The sequence below is a fragment of the Microchirus variegatus genome, assembly GCF_963457635.1.
Source record: "Microchirus variegatus genome assembly, chromosome: 5".
Taxonomy (NCBI): Eukaryota; Metazoa; Chordata; class Actinopteri; order Pleuronectiformes; family Soleidae; genus Microchirus; species Microchirus variegatus.
The window spans coordinates 29,784,789-29,800,117 of NC_139806.1; the positions used below are offsets into that span (position 1 = coordinate 29,784,789).

At 45.1% G+C, this 15,329-nt stretch overlaps 2 protein-coding genes across 2 annotated transcripts; both read right to left on the bottom strand.

Annotated features, from left to right (window-relative positions):
- Nucleotides 1–2,507: 2,507 nt before the first annotated feature.
- med31 (mediator complex subunit 31) lies at nt 2,508–4,813 on the bottom strand. Its single transcript, XM_083889317.1, has 4 exons — nt 4,673–4,813; nt 3,372–3,446; nt 3,148–3,244; nt 2,508–3,038 (listed from the first exon to the last, which is right to left on the bottom strand). Exons 1-4 carry the CDS (start codon nt 4,680–4,682, stop codon nt 2,828–2,830), a joined length of 393 nt encoding a protein of 130 aa, XP_083745443.1. The 5' UTR covers nt 4,683–4,813; the 3' UTR covers nt 2,508–2,827.
- Nucleotides 4,814–6,761: 1,948 nt separating this feature from the next.
- On the bottom strand, nt 6,762–14,476 carry slc13a5a (solute carrier family 13 member 5a; the record flags this gene model as incomplete). The annotated part of the gene is made up of 12 exons (XM_083889310.1): nt 6,762–6,890; nt 6,974–7,111; nt 7,846–8,007; nt 8,098–8,219; nt 8,374–8,477; nt 10,450–10,662; nt 10,969–11,091; nt 11,168–11,351; nt 11,801–12,033; nt 12,114–12,250; nt 12,333–12,461; nt 14,390–14,476. The coding sequence occupies 12 exons, from the start codon at nt 14,474–14,476 to the stop codon at nt 6,762–6,764; spliced, it is 1,761 nt and encodes a 586-aa protein (XP_083745436.1).
- Between the last annotated feature and the right edge of the window lie 853 nt (nt 14,477–15,329).

Sequence of the window (15,329 nt, forward strand, 5' to 3'; positions counted from 1 at the left end):
TGTGGCAACGGGCGAATCCACGTCGTAGCAAGTCAGTGGCTTTTATTTTGAAAGCCAGGATGCTCCACGTCCTCTTTTACGGAAGAGGATTAGGGACACGTTTAAAAAAAAGAAAAAAGGAAAAGACTTTTCTCTGTAATTCTCTGAATTACAATTAAGAATTTATTATTTTCTTTCTTTCTTCACTTAAAGACTGTTTCTGTGGCTGTTTTTGTCGCCACATAGTGTATATAAAATATATATTATCATGATAGTGTGAAATATAAAAAATAAAAAAACACAGTACAGGGATTTATTTTCAACAAAAATAAGGAATAATAAGGAATCAACAATATTCCTATAATTATTATTTATTATATCTTTATGTTCCGACTTCATTTCTATTTTCTAACTTGTGAGATGTGATTTTTGTCTGCTGTGACCCTGTGGGGCAAATAAAGGAACATCTTATCTTGTCTTTGTTGATAATCAGGGGACAGACACAACGTTTGTCCTTTATTTGTTTTTGTTTTTATTGATTTAGGAAGAAAAATGTGACAGAAAAGAAAAGAACACCTCCTCAACAATCTGACATTGAGACAGAAAAACAACGACAACACAAGTTCTCTCAAAGAGACAAATGTGATTCTAGATCAGTGTCTCAGCAGAAAGAAGTCCAGACTATCTGAGTTTACAGAACTCCACTGTGTCTCCAGGTTTAGAATAATAAAGAAGAACTCCAGCGTAGAGAGGCTGAGTAAACGTGGTGTGGACTCTGTGGATCGGAGTCATGGTGTCAGAGACTCTGTAGAAGGACAGAAGACCTGCTCTGTGGTCCAGGTAAACTCCCACTCTGGGGACTCGACCTTCGAGTGAACCCCCTGATCTGCTGATGTTCTTGTACGTCACTGCTACTTTAACTCCTTCTCCTCCTGTCCACTCCACCTCCCAGTAACAACGTCCACTCAGACTCTCTTCACTCAGGACCTGACGATAATAAGTGAATCTGTCTGTGTGATGAGGATAAGACTGATATTCCTTCATAAATGTCACTTTCCTGTTTCCCTCAGATAAAAACAGACGTGTGTTTGCTGTGTTTGGATCCAGTTTGATTTCCTGTGAGCATCTGAGGAGCTCAGCTCTGGTGTTTGGCTCTGGTTCTGTCAGTAAAACATCTGCTTCAGTCAGGACGTCCTTCAGTTGACCGCTGAGCTGCTTCTGCGTCCTCTGCTGCAGCTGAGACTGTGTGGTGGTCTTTGTGTTAGTCCACAGAGCAGAGATAACAGCAGACCACGTCCATCATCTTACCGTGAAGAGGGCAGACGTTGTCCTGGAGGATCTTGGAGGGCTCCACCAGCTTGTGTTCCTTAAACGCAGGTGATTGATGATGAGGCTGGAGATGTTCCTCACAGAAAGAGGCCAAACAAACCAAACAGGACTTGAGAGCTTTCAGTTTCCTGCCAGTGCAGGAATCACAGGCCACATCTTCAGCTCCAGCATAGCAGTGATGAGCAGGAGCAGCGTGGACTTCAGTCTTCTTCAGCTCCTCCACTAACTCTGCTAACATGAAGCTTTTCTTCAGTTCAGGCCTCGGCGTGAAGGTCTCTCTGCACGGAGGGCAGCTGTAGATCATCTTCACGTCCTCAGAGTCCCAGAAGACTTGAACACAGTTCATACAGAAGCTGTGTCCACAGCTCAGAGTCACAGGATCCTTCAGAAGATCCAAACAGATGGAACAAGAGAAGCTTTCTCTGTGCAGATGAACTCCTGTCTGTGCCATTTTACCTCTGTCACCACCAGGTTCTCGTCTTCAGAGACTTCAGTTTGTGTGACAAAAGTCAACATGAAATATGTTTCATGAAGGAAATGAAGACTAAACAGAAGACGCTGTGAGAGCAGAGAGCCATCACAATACTTTGTTCCTGGGTATAATTCACACTTCACATATACAAAGGACAAAAGACAAGACTTTATTGTCTCAATGTGATCAAAGTATTCCAGTTTAAAGATGTCACCATTGCTGTGTGTGTGTGTGTTTGTTCATGCTCACCTCTGCCTCTGATTGGCTTACCATGAAGTTTTACTCATCGTTACTGACACGTTAGTTTTGCACTACATTATTCTTGATAACAATCGTAAGAAGAAGGATATACAGGACTAAAACAAATGTGTTTTTTTATTTAGAAAAGACGATGAGTACTGCAGACAGAGTACAGTAAACTGTACTGAATTATGACTATTCTATTGTGAAAATTCTGATTTTAAATCTCAGAATTATGACATTAACCTCTAAATTCCAACTTTAATCTCAAAATGCCGACTTAAAATCTCAAAATTCCAACTTTGAATCTCAAAATACACATTTTTAATCTCCAATGCTTAATTTAAAATCTCAGAATTCTGACTTTCATCTCAAAATTCCAATTTAAAATCTCAGAATTGCAACTTTGAATCTCAAAATTCCAACTGAATCTCAAAATTCCAACTTTGAATCTCAGAATTCTGACTTTAGTCTCAAAATTCCAACTTTTAATCTCAAAAGCCCAATTTGAAATCTCAAAATTCCAATTTAAAAATCATGCGATCTGTCCTGCGCGATGGACTCATGGTGACCACGCATGAAGCAGTGCTTTTTATTCACTCTCTGAAATGATGAAACACTTCATTGCGGGGAGATTTCCTGAAGAGCTGCAGCAAAGACAGATCAGAGACAATTTATTTATTCACTGGAAAAGGCAAATCATCGTCACCATGTCCATGTCCTGCCCTTCAGACAAGCGTTATATCCTTTATGTACAAAACCATATAAAACGGCTGGCGGCGGCGGCGGCGTCACTTGGCGGCGGCGTCACTTGGCGGCGGCGTTGCCGTGCGGCGGCTGCTGCGCCTGCTGCTGCTGCTCGGCGAGCGCCTGCTGCAGCCGCGTGCGCTTCCTGGAGTAGTGCTGCCAGTGCAGCAGCTGCTGCTCGTCGATGAACTTGGCGCACTGGGCATTGACCAGCTCCTTCCGGAAGTGTTCGTACTGCAGCAGCTCCAGCATGTGCAGGCAGTGCGGGTACCTGCAGGGGGCGCCGTTAACCGGCAACAAGTCAGCGTCGGCACTCGTCAAAACCCACTTGGGGTGATTTATTTTTATAAGCTGCTGGGAGCGTCGCGGGATCGCCTTACTTGAGGAACTTGGCATACTCGGGTTCCTTCCAGTAGAGCAGGTACTTCAGGTAGTTGATGAAGGTTCGCTCTCTCAGGAAACCCCTCTGCGCCAGAACTGCAGGGGTAACACACACACACACACACACACACACACACAAACACACACACACACACACAGAGGGATTCAGGGTCAGAAACACCGACTGTCGAGCTCCAGGTGAGGCAACAGGTGAGGCACTTACAGTTCAGGTAGTTTGGGTTCGCCAAACACTGGATGAACTCCAGCTCCGCCTGGAACCGGTTCCTGGCCTGTTCCTCTGCAGCCAAACACACACACACACACACACACACACACAGTAGTTAATAACATTTGTAGCACTGGGCACGTTAGCGCACATTAATGCATGACGCCAGGTTTACTTGCTGCAACACCAGGCACCGTTTACCAGTTAGCCCCGTCAGCGTCATTAGCGCACCTTCAGATGAACTGGAGCGGTCTGTTTATTAAACGAAAAAGAGCAGCGCTAACAAATAACTAGCGTACCTGTGTACTGCGTATGTGTGCTGTTTTTAAAACTCTGTTTTTAAAGTTTAGCGTTACTTTAGAGACTCATAATAACAACCGGGAGTCAAGTAAACATGACGTCACGCGTGCCTTTTACCAGTTCGCTCCGTCAACTCTTTAGCGCTGTTAGCGGTCTGTTTATTAAACGAAAAAGAGCAGCGCTAACAAATAACTAGCGTACCCGTGTAACGAGTATGTGTGTGTGTCTGTTTTTAAAGTTTAGCGTTACTTTAGAGACTCATTTTAACAACCGGGAGTCAAGTAAACATGACGTCACGTGCGTCTTTTACCAGTTAGCTCCGTCAGCTCTTTTAATGCCGTTAGCGGTCTGTTTATTAAACGAAAAAGAGCAGCGCTAACAAATAACTAGCGTACCTGTGTACTATGTTACTTTAGAGACTCATTTTAACAACCGGGAGTCACGTAAACATGATCTCACACAGAATGTAAACACCATGACATTGCGGTTTCTTACAATCTATATTTCATATTCCACAGCGATATAAAACATAATTAAAAACCTAACTATCTAGATTTAATCACGGCCCATTAGCGGGACGCGGCCCACTCTTTGGAAATAGACACATTTCCCACATTCATACGGACCACAAACCAATAATACGTAACTAGGTCATCATTTAAACCATAGTGTAAACAATTACAAGCCAAGAAATAAATCCGAAATACTATCATTTAACGCCGTTTAAATAAGCGACGTCACTTTCGACACAAACACAGTTTAATATCAAAGAAAATAAAACGACTATCGTGGTTTGTGGTTCCCCGAATGTATGCCTCCGTGTCACAGACACAGAAAATGTTTAAATTTCCGCGCAAGCGGCTATTTACCACAGAAAACATCCAACGACAATCTTAAATGAGCGGATTTGTGAACAGGGTTTGGTACTCGGGATGCAGCGCGTAAGCTAGCAAGCTAGCATCGGCGGAAGAGGGAGGGCGAACAGAGCGGCTACGAACCTGTTTCCATGACGACGGCTCCGGGTAGTCACAGAATACGAAAAGATTGATTAATCTTTTTTATATATATATATTTTATTACTAAAATAAGAACAATAACAAACACGTCTTTGTTGACGTTTCCGTTAAGCTCGCGTCGCCATCTTTACTTCTTCTTCTTGTGATGTCATCGCATTGCGGCTCGGACACAATATCGCCCCCGAGCGGAAATCAAGAAAATTGATCACATGAATTCGGCAAAAATCTCCAAAATTCAGAACCCTCCCCTAAATAAATAAACAAATAATAAAACATTTTAAATTCAGACCCCTCCCCCCAAAAATGGTTAATTCTGACCCCAAAAAACCTTCATTGGTTTATGATGAGTACTGCAGCCAGCCACCAGGGAGCGTACCAGCTGTCTAAGCTGAGCGGTGTCTTCCTTTACAGTCTTTAATGTGTTTCAATTGAGGAGCATCATTTTATGGTTTGAGTATAAACGTTTATTTCAAACAGAAATCAGTGAATAAAGAAGTGAGATCAATGTTCAGTAAAATTTAAAATAAATAAATTAGTAAATTACATCATTGCACGTCAGTGTTTATTCAGTCAGTTAGAAAGTTACAAAGACGAGAAAGAGAAAGACGATACAAAACATATACAGCAAAAATATCATGTTACCACGTGAAACTTGTGTGTTTAAATAGAAAAAAAAACAATACAAAACATACAATACTTAAGTTTTCTAACTACTAATTAAAATGGTTCCAGTTCACAGTGATGCACGAGTCCTGATCCGAGGTCTGTTCAAACAGCCACTTTACGTAAAAACAAGAGGAAAATGGCTCCTCCATGTTTTCCCCGTGAATTTGATGAGATGATTAAGGCAGATCTGGATCTGGGTCAGTGGTACGAGTCCCTTGGTTGGCTCAGGTCCAGCTGTCACAAGCTGCATTGTGAATATTTAAACCTTTCCCCCTCATGGAATTGTCACCCAGGGCTACAGAATCCAGTGTCAAGAGTCTTAGGTCCAGAGGTCACAGAGTCCAAAACCCATAGTCAGTAGTCAGAAATCTGGCATCCACAGTCCAGAGTCAATGGTCCGATGTTCAGTGTCAAGACCCCAAACGGAACAAATTCAGAGCTCTGAGTCAAAAGTCCAGAATGAAGAATCAATAGTCCAAAAAGCCAGTAACTAGAGTTGAGAATCTAGAGCCCAAAATCATTAGTCCAAAGTCCAAAATTGAGAGTCAGTGGTCGTCGAACGTCCAGCGTCAAAAGGCCATAGTCCAAAAATCCACAGTCCAGTAACAAGAGTCGAGAATCTAGAGCCCAGAGTCCAAAGTCCAGAGGTGGTAACTTTGATAAACACATCTGTCAATCGTCCAAAGTCCAAAAGTAAGGATTAGTTGTCTTAAGTCAAGAGACATTAGTCCATAGTCCAAACATCCACAGTCCAGAACCTAGATCCTAGAGTCTAGAGCCCAGAGTCTAGAGCCCAGATTCTAGAGCCCAGTCCAAAGTCCACAGGTGGTAACTCTTGTCAATTGTCCAAAGTCCAAAAGTAAGTATTCGTCGTCTTAAGTCAAGAGACATTAGTCCATAGTCCAAACATCCACAGTCCAGAACCTAGATCCTACAGTCTAGAGCCCAGAGCCCAAAGTCCTGATCAAGTAACTTTGATAAACACATTTATCAATCATCCAAAGTCCAAAAGTAAGGATTAGTCATCTTAAGTCAAGAGACATTAGTCCATAGTCCAAACATCCACAGTCCAGTAACTAGAGTCGAGAGTCTAGAGCTGAAAGTCCAAAGGTGGTAACTTTTGTCAATCGTCCAAAGTCCAAAAGTAAGTAAGTAAGTAAGTAGTAGTCCACAGTCCAAACATCCAGAGTCCAGAACCTAGAGCCCAAAGTCCTGATCAAGTAATTTTGATAAACACATTTGTCAATCGTCCAAAGTCCAAAGACAGTAGTTTAGGGTTCAGACCATAAAGCCACCTGTCCAGAGTTGGTAAAGTCAGTAGTCCAGAGTTGGTAAAGTCCAGAGGTGAAGCTTGGACACTTTGAAAACACATTTGTGGCAGAGGTCGTAGAAAATGGACATGGGTCTACACTGGTGCAGTGGTGTTGGCCCACGATGGGAACGAGTCCAGAGAAAACATGGCACGACCCCAACTGTTGATGGCCAGACTGATGCAGCCGATCCCGATGATATTCATCACCACTCCTGTTTTAGCCTGCGGGGGGCGCAGAGGAGGAGCTTGTTACCATCGTTTTCAACTGTCCTGACCCCCAAACAAACAAAACAACAGGGACTCACCATGTCGGACACTTTGAGGAGACCGTAGGAGAAGACGATGGCATTGGGTGGCGTGGCCACCGGCAGCATGAAGGCAAAGGAGGCGCTGAGGGTGCAGGGGATCATCACGTACAGAGGGTTCAGACTCATGGACTGGGACTGGGAGTGAGAACATGATGTCAGTTACGAGTGCACCCCAAGGATGTCATCTACGAAATCCCTTGCGGGTCGCACGATAACGCTTCCATCGGAGGGAAACGGGGGCAGATGTTTCCACACAAAGAAAGTACGCGCAAAAAGAAAAAGGCAAGGAACCCAGGAAAAAACCCAAAAAATCAGCCATTTCAGATCACTGCAAACCACAGAATCATCGGGTAGAACTGGGAAGAGACCCAGAGTCATTCAGGCAGAACAAAAAGCGCGATCGACGGTGGATCGTGGACGCAGAGGAGATCAGGAAATATCGTGACAAGGACACGGGACGGCGAACCGGGATTAGGGAGTGTATATCCTGTCCACACACCTGGAGTGCCGTCCCACGCTGGTAGAATGACGTACCAAACGCTAGGAGAACGGGATGTTCCTAGACTATCTTCAAGAAGCTCTTGAAAAACAAGCTCTCGCGTGACCTGATCCATTCATTGGATGTCTACCGCTTTGTCTACCACGAGGGGCCAATCACAGGGATCCTACACAACCACGCAGTCACACCTGGGGTCAATTCATGCTTAGTTTCCATGATGGTACGTTTCAGTTACTGGCAAAGCAACAGTGCTAGCCGCTACGCCCCATAGAGATGCGCCGAGCCTTGCTAACGTGGGTTGCGCACATACAGCAACGATCCTGGTACGACGGGACTACGTGTGTATACAGTGTGTGTTTGTGTGTGTTACCATGGAGGCCAGGATGGGCAGGAAGAGCGTCGCCGTGGCAACGTTGCTGGCGCATTCGGTGAAGGTGGCAACGAGGAGGCAGATGACGATGGCGATGGCCCACGGGGGGATGGACTGGAGCGGTGTCATCTGAGTACCGAGCCAGCGGGACAGTCCGGACTCCTAACATACACACACACACACACACACACGCTGTCAGAACTCCGCCCCCCTCTCTCGCTCTTTGCGGATTGGACGGACACAGAGACGCACCTCGCTGCCCTTTGCGAGGGCGAAGCCTCCCCCCAGCAGCAGAACAATGTTCCAGGGCATCTTCTTCTGAGTCACCTGCCAGGTAAGCAGAGGAGGGGCGGGGCCTCGTGAGGCCTGGGACTCTGATTGGACAAAAAAAAAAAAAAAAAAAAGCTTAATAAACACAAATCCACATTACCCGCTGTTTGGGTTCATGTTCGCGGGTTTGCATTAGCACGTTATGCTAAAGGGTGTTTCCACCACACTTCAGCGGAGGTGTCAGCGGAAACGTCACACCTGCGTCAGAGCTCCTCCAGAAGCAGAGGTAGCGCGGTGGCTCAGAGGGAAAAACGAACAGTAGGACGGCGACAAACAGGGAGACGGTCGCATCGGTGACAAACCTGGGAGAAAGAGAGAGAGCAAACTCTGTGTTAGACGTCATGAAGAAGACATCGAGAAGAAGTCAAATGAAAACAAACTCTGTGTCTCGCAATCACGGCATGATTTTCAACAAACAATCAACACAGAGGTTCTCACCCTGTGCATCGAAGAGGACATTAAACATCCTGAAAGAACACAGTACCTACTGTTTGCACCTCTGCCCTGTGGGGTGCGCTACAGAACAACAAAAACTCTCGCTCTCAAGGGTCGTCGCTTTCTCTCCGACCCAAAACATACGTCGCTCCTGGTGAGGAACTACCTCCAGAAGACCAAAGGGAACGTTGGCAAATCATGGACTGAAGACTAGATTTACCACGAGCTAGTCTGCACGTTAACGTTACACCACGTGATGCTAACTTCCAGCGACAACAAGGCCCTCTTCGGCTGGCAGACTCCAGAGTTGACGATTTGTCACAAAGCCAGATTGCGTACATTTGTAAACTTTCAGTGACTCCCCCCGAAATAAAGATGAAGGGGAGTTCATCCAAAAGTTGAAGATGCTGGGACACATTCAGTCTGTCAGGTTTTGCAATATATCGGTCGATCTCCATGGATTTTAAGTGACATTTTAACATGAATTTGTGTCCGTTCAATCTGTAGAGCATCAATGAGGCCAGGCACTGAGGTTGGACAAGAGGGCCTGGCTCGGAATCTCTGTTCCAGTTCATCCCGAAAGTGCTTGATGGGGTTAAATGTCAGGTCCATCAAGTTCTTCAACACCAAAGGGCCTTCCTCAAACTGTTGGAACAAAGTTGGAAGCATAGCATTGCCCAAAGTGTCTTGGTACGCTGAAGTCTTTAAGGTTGTCCTTCATTGTGAATGAGTCGCCGAGAGGCCAAAGCCTGACTGAAACCCCTGAACTCAGTACTGAACAGGTGTGGACAAACACCTTTGTCCATAGATCTATGAAAAATTCCAAAAACAAAGACAACTTCCCGTCCGTCTCCATGTTTGTCCTGGACGCCGCGAGCCGTCACTGCCTTTGACCTGTGCTCGCGTGGTTCATGAATGGGGATTTCGCCACATACGCACTCTGTTTGTGTTGACTTACACCCGGAGACATGTGTGCACATCCACCTCATTGCGCACTCGTGTGTTTTGTTAAACTTTGAGGGCATTTCATTCAAAAAAAAGAAGAGTTCAGAGAGGGTATTTTCTACCTGCAGTCAACACAGACTCTGCGACTCTAGCGTCTAACGCAAAATCGCACGACCATGACCCCGCGTTGAGAACCATTAAACGGAACCATCTGAGCGATGCAAGTTGGTTAAATATGGATCAGCGCTACATTTCTCGTTGGTGACCTGCGACCTAATTAAAGAAGCAGGTGATCTCATGTTAGCGTGTGGTCCAGGACCACAGGTCAATGTCGCTGCCACCGCTGCTGCTGCCGCCGCTGTTGACACGACTCGTTTGTACCCAGGACACGTTTCCCCGTGTTTGAGCTTCGCCTCTGGTTCCTGTTTGTTCAGGAGTTTTTTGTCCTGAGGCAGAGAGTTGACGATCCGACAGATCACCCTCGACTTTTTCCACTTTACATTAATGCACACACACACACACACACACACACACACACACACACACACACACACACACACACACACACACACACACACACACACACACACACACGCACACACACAGCAGTTCATCTGAGTTCATGTCAGTTTGAGCTGCTTACCAAAAGACTAATCTCGATAGAAATGTACAAACCACTCACTCTCCCACACCAAACCCCATAGAGAAAATCAGTGATTTTAACTCGCGGGGACACAGGAGCTGCTGGTCTACTGCTGCCTCGTGTGGTCACTTTGTGTCGCTGAGTTCTTAAAATCACTGATGTTCTCTATGGGGTTAGGTGCAGGGAGAGTGAGTGGTTTACAAACTTCAGCTTTTCTGTTTCAAAGCTTTACGTTTTTGCAGTCTACTCACTCAGCCTTGGCGTTGAACATGTGCGTGGCCCAGCCGTCCATGAAGCGGGGGTCTCGGGTGAACCACAGCGCCACCATGAGGACGAAGAGCACCAGGACGTTGGCCTCGGCGTAGCTCATGGGTCCCAGCCGGCGGTGCTCGTCTCTGATGACCGCATACGCTGCTCGCTCCTTCTCCGATTGCACCGCCCCGCAACCCCACGTTCTCTTCAGGCTACGACAGAACATTTGGTGATGGTCAATCATCGACCAGTCAACAGCGTGTGTTTATGTATTTGTGTAACAAGACGTCAGGATTTGCGTGAGAATAGACCCCGGGATATTGTACACCGATCGTGAATGGAGCTAGCATACCGTACCATTTTGGACCTCCACAGGAAGGATGCCCAAAGAATGGAGCTGGTTATTTTTGGTACGAAACCAAATGGAAACGCAGAGGAACTGGTTAGGTTTGGGGCTAAGATTTGAATTGTGGTTCGGTTAGGGTTAGTGTTAGTGATATGGCTTTGAAGTGACCTACTTGCAGCCAATGTAGAGGAATTGCAGCCAGAACCAGGCGAGCGTCAGCATCAGCATCATGGTGGGAAACGCAAACACAAACCAGGACGCGAAATTGATGACGTCATCGTTCTGGGGGAAGAGTCTACGAAGACACGGGAAGTGGAGTTTTCATCATGTTTGATTGACTTGTAACACAGAGAAGGTGTTTCAGGTCTTACTGGCTCATCTGCCCGATCAGAACCAGGTTCGGTCCGGTTCCTGTCAGAGTGGCGATGCCTCCGATGCTCGCGGCGTAGCACACGCACAGGAGGATGCCTTTGCTCATCCTCCTCTTCTCTTCCTCTGTGTCGCTCAGGTCCTCCATCTCCATCTGACAAAAGCTACCGTCCGCGCTCACGAGCCCTACAAAGCAACGCCGATCATAAAAACGCAGTCTCAGCGACGCAGGAATCTGACTCCTGTAGCTGAGCGAAACTCACCAGACTCATTCCTGGTCAGGTCTGACGGAGGTTTGTGTTGTGGTTCTGGTTTGACGAGCTCTTTTCCATCAGTCTCGTCCTCTCTGTGCTCAGCAGACACGTTTGTGTGCAGGTTGCCTTGTGTCTGGATCAGGCCTTTCAGACCTGAGAGGAAACACGTCAAAATATCACGTTATGGTCAGTGTCAGACTGGAGATATTTAGATCCTGTACTTAGATCCTGTACTTAGATCCAGATCTGAACTTGGCATAAAGACAAAGGAAGACAATCAGGACAATGAAGAAAGACAATGAGGAGCCTGCACCTAAAGCCTACCGAGAAGAATCAAGGAATTCCTTCAGGATCAACAGGATCTCTTATTGAGAACTGTACCTTTCTCCAGGATGTTGGGGTCTGTGGTTTGCAGGATGTTGATGGTTTTCTCCTGATTTTCCTGGTGTGGTACAACTGTCCTGATTTGGCCCTTGGATGAAGGTTCTGGATCCACGTTTCCGTGGAGCTGTTCCAGGACGGCCTGGACAATGGGGACCATCATGGCGGTGGTGGCGGTATTGCTGATCCACATGGACAGGAAGGCCGTCACCCCCATGAAGCCGAGCATCAACCTGAGACAGAGGTGACAGGAGATGTTAGCGATGACATTCCAGGCCGTGGATGTGGGGTATGCGGAGATCAGAGGACTCACAGGGCGGGTCGGACCCCAACCAGCAGCAGAACTCTGAGCGCGATGCGTTTGTGAAGGTTCCAGTGCTCCACAGCCACAGCGACCATCAACCCGCCCACAAACAGCATGTTGGTGTCCTTCAGGTACTGCATACACACCTGCACGACAACAAAACACACACAACATCGGAGGTCTGTGTGAGGGGCAGGACTCCACAGGGACAGCCGGGTCTCGTCTTACGTCTTTGGACTCCATGATGCCGAGAACAGGGAAGAGGATGGTCGGCAACAGCGCCGTCACCGCCAGTGGCACCACCTCGGTGCACCAGTACACCGCCATGAGGACGATGACATAAGCACAGGCTGCTTCCTGCACACACACACACACAAACAAATTATGAGTAGATTTTGGAATTATAAGTATATTTTGGAACTTTAAGTAGATTTTGGAACTTTAAGTAGATTTTGGAACTTGACAATAGCAAACTCCTGATACAAGGCCTGTAAGAACAATTTGGTAATTCAGGAGATTAAATCCCGATGAAAGGATCCCATTGAATAATTTTTTTCATTTTTATTTTCTGCGTTTTGTTCTGATTTTTCTGGCCGGGCCATGAATCGGCATGAGTTTCAGCATGAGAACCCCACCGAGGAGAAACGTCCCTGCTGAGACATCTGAGTCCACACACACACACACACACTCTCTCTCTCTCTCTCTCTCTCTCTCTCTCTCTCTCTCCCTCTCTCTCTCTCTCTCTCTCTCTCTCTCTCTCTCTCTGTTTTCATTAACCTTCATTCACATCATGACAGAGGAACCTGAACAAACACACACATGCTGTGACGACGAGCCCAGGAAGTGAAGGATTCTGGGGGAAAGTCACACGAGTTGAGGAGTTGTTGATCCACTGCTGCCTCCATCACTAACTTCAAATGTATTATTTTGTCACTTCAGTGTTTGAAAATCCCTTTAGATTGACCTCTGTGACACAAAGTGACCACACGAGGCAGCAGAGGACCAGCAGTTCCCGTGAGCTAAAATCACTGGACTTTGGTGTGGGAGAGTGAGTGGTTTACAAACCTGTAGAGTTTTCCTGTCACAAAACAATATTTCATCAGACCTGGAACCTTGTGTGGCCAAATTGTGTTTTGTGATGTTGATGTTGTTGTCGTCTCAATTGATTCCCAGTCACGTATGAAGGTGAATCTTTCAACACTTTGTCAATCAGTGACAGAATGTGTGAATGTGTCCTGTGTACTGACACACACACACACACACACACACACACACACACACACACACACACACAATGACGACATAATAATCGTACATAGCAGGAAGAAGCATTTTAAAGTTTAAAGGGCAGCAGACAAAATGTCCTCACAAAGAAATGAATACAGTTGTTTTTATATCTTAGCGAGGACACGGAGAACACTGAGATGACGAAGATGACGAAGATGACGAAGATGACCCCAAACCCTGACCTTATCATCATTACGACCTAACACTAACCCTTAAAGTCTTAACTCTGAAAAATCACTTTAAAGTTGTGGGTTTGTAAGGCTTTGATTCTTGTGTTGGATGACGAGGGATTGGAATTTAAAGTAGATTTTAGAACTTTAAGTAGATTTTGGAACTATAAGAAGATTTTGGAACTACAAGTAGATTTTGGAATTATAAGTAGATTTTGGAATTATAAGTAGATTTTGGAATTATAAGTATATTTTAGAACTTTAAGTAGATTTTGGAACAATAAGTAGATTTTGGAACTATAAGTGGATTTTGAAACTATAAGTATATTTTGGAATTATAAGTAGATTTTGGAATTATAATTATATTTTGGAACTTTAAGTAGATTTTGGAACAATAAGTAGATTTTGGAACTTTGAGTATATTTTGGAATTATAAGTAGATTTTGAAATTATAAGTATATTTTGGAACTATAAGTAGATTTTGGAATTATAAGTAGATTTTGGAACTATAAGTAGATTTTGGAACTTTAAGTAGATTTTGGAACTATAAGTAGATTTTGGAACTTTGAGTAGATTGTGGAATACAAATAGATTTGAAACAAAAAATTGATTTTGGAATTTCCATGACCATGTAAACAGATTTTAGGTCCCCAAAACAAATGGGACACACCTGGTGATCCAAACTAGCCACCGATGAGTTTGCTTGGACTATAGAATTCTAACCAGAAGCCGGTTCTTCAGAGTTCCTTCACCAGGTCACTGGTTATTTAAATGGATCATTGACCTCAGGTCAGTTAACAGTTAGCGTGTTCACAGGTGCGTCCTCACCTTGGTGCTGATGGCGAGCGGCAGCAGGACGAACGGGCTGCAGACGAGGACCACGATGCCCTTTAACCTCCAGACCTGCTGCAACATGGATGACGATGATGATGAGGACGAGGATGATTATGAAGATGATGATGTAGATACAGTTGGATGTTCTCTGTCAAAGAAGAAGCTGGAACGGTGAGGACGTCTCTTCCTGCTGGACTTCTGTCTTTCTCTGTGTGTGTGTGTGTGTGTGTGTGTGTCTGTCTCTCTCCAGTAGGTCTGTGAAATGTTTCACACACACACACACACACACACGCACGCACACACACACACACACACACACACACACACACACACACACACTGTGTAAACAGGTGCTACAATGCTATACTAACACAATTCCAAGTACGATAATGATCAGGTCTTATCAAGAAGTCGGTATGGTAGGTCGGTTATTTATGATTGTGATGATCCTGTAAGTTAAGCACTTTTGTCCGTTTTCCCCCCCAGAATAACTCTCAGTATCTGGCAGTTATTTACAACGTTGTACAACTTGTACAAGTACAAGTACAACTTGTACAAGTACAAGTTGTACAAAAGAAAATATTTTTGTAGTTTGTCCGTTTGTTATTGATGGCGTCCAGTTGAAGTTTGTCTGTAATGTCGCACTGCGCTGCCACCTTGTGGATTCAGTCCTCCATTACTTTTTATTTAGATGACTGTAGACTTTTTGTGCTCGCCGGGAAATGTCAAAAGAGTTCAGGCAAATCAATAGATGAAGTTTATCAATTTATTACCGCCAAAACCTCAGTGTCATGATGATTTTGTTAAATAAATATATTATAAATATACCACTTTATAATTATATTCTTTATCCGAGACTCTACTGCCGTGTTTCCGCCATGTTACAGTTTGTTTTGGTACCGTTTTGGAAAGTGGAACGGTTTTGTTCTCGATT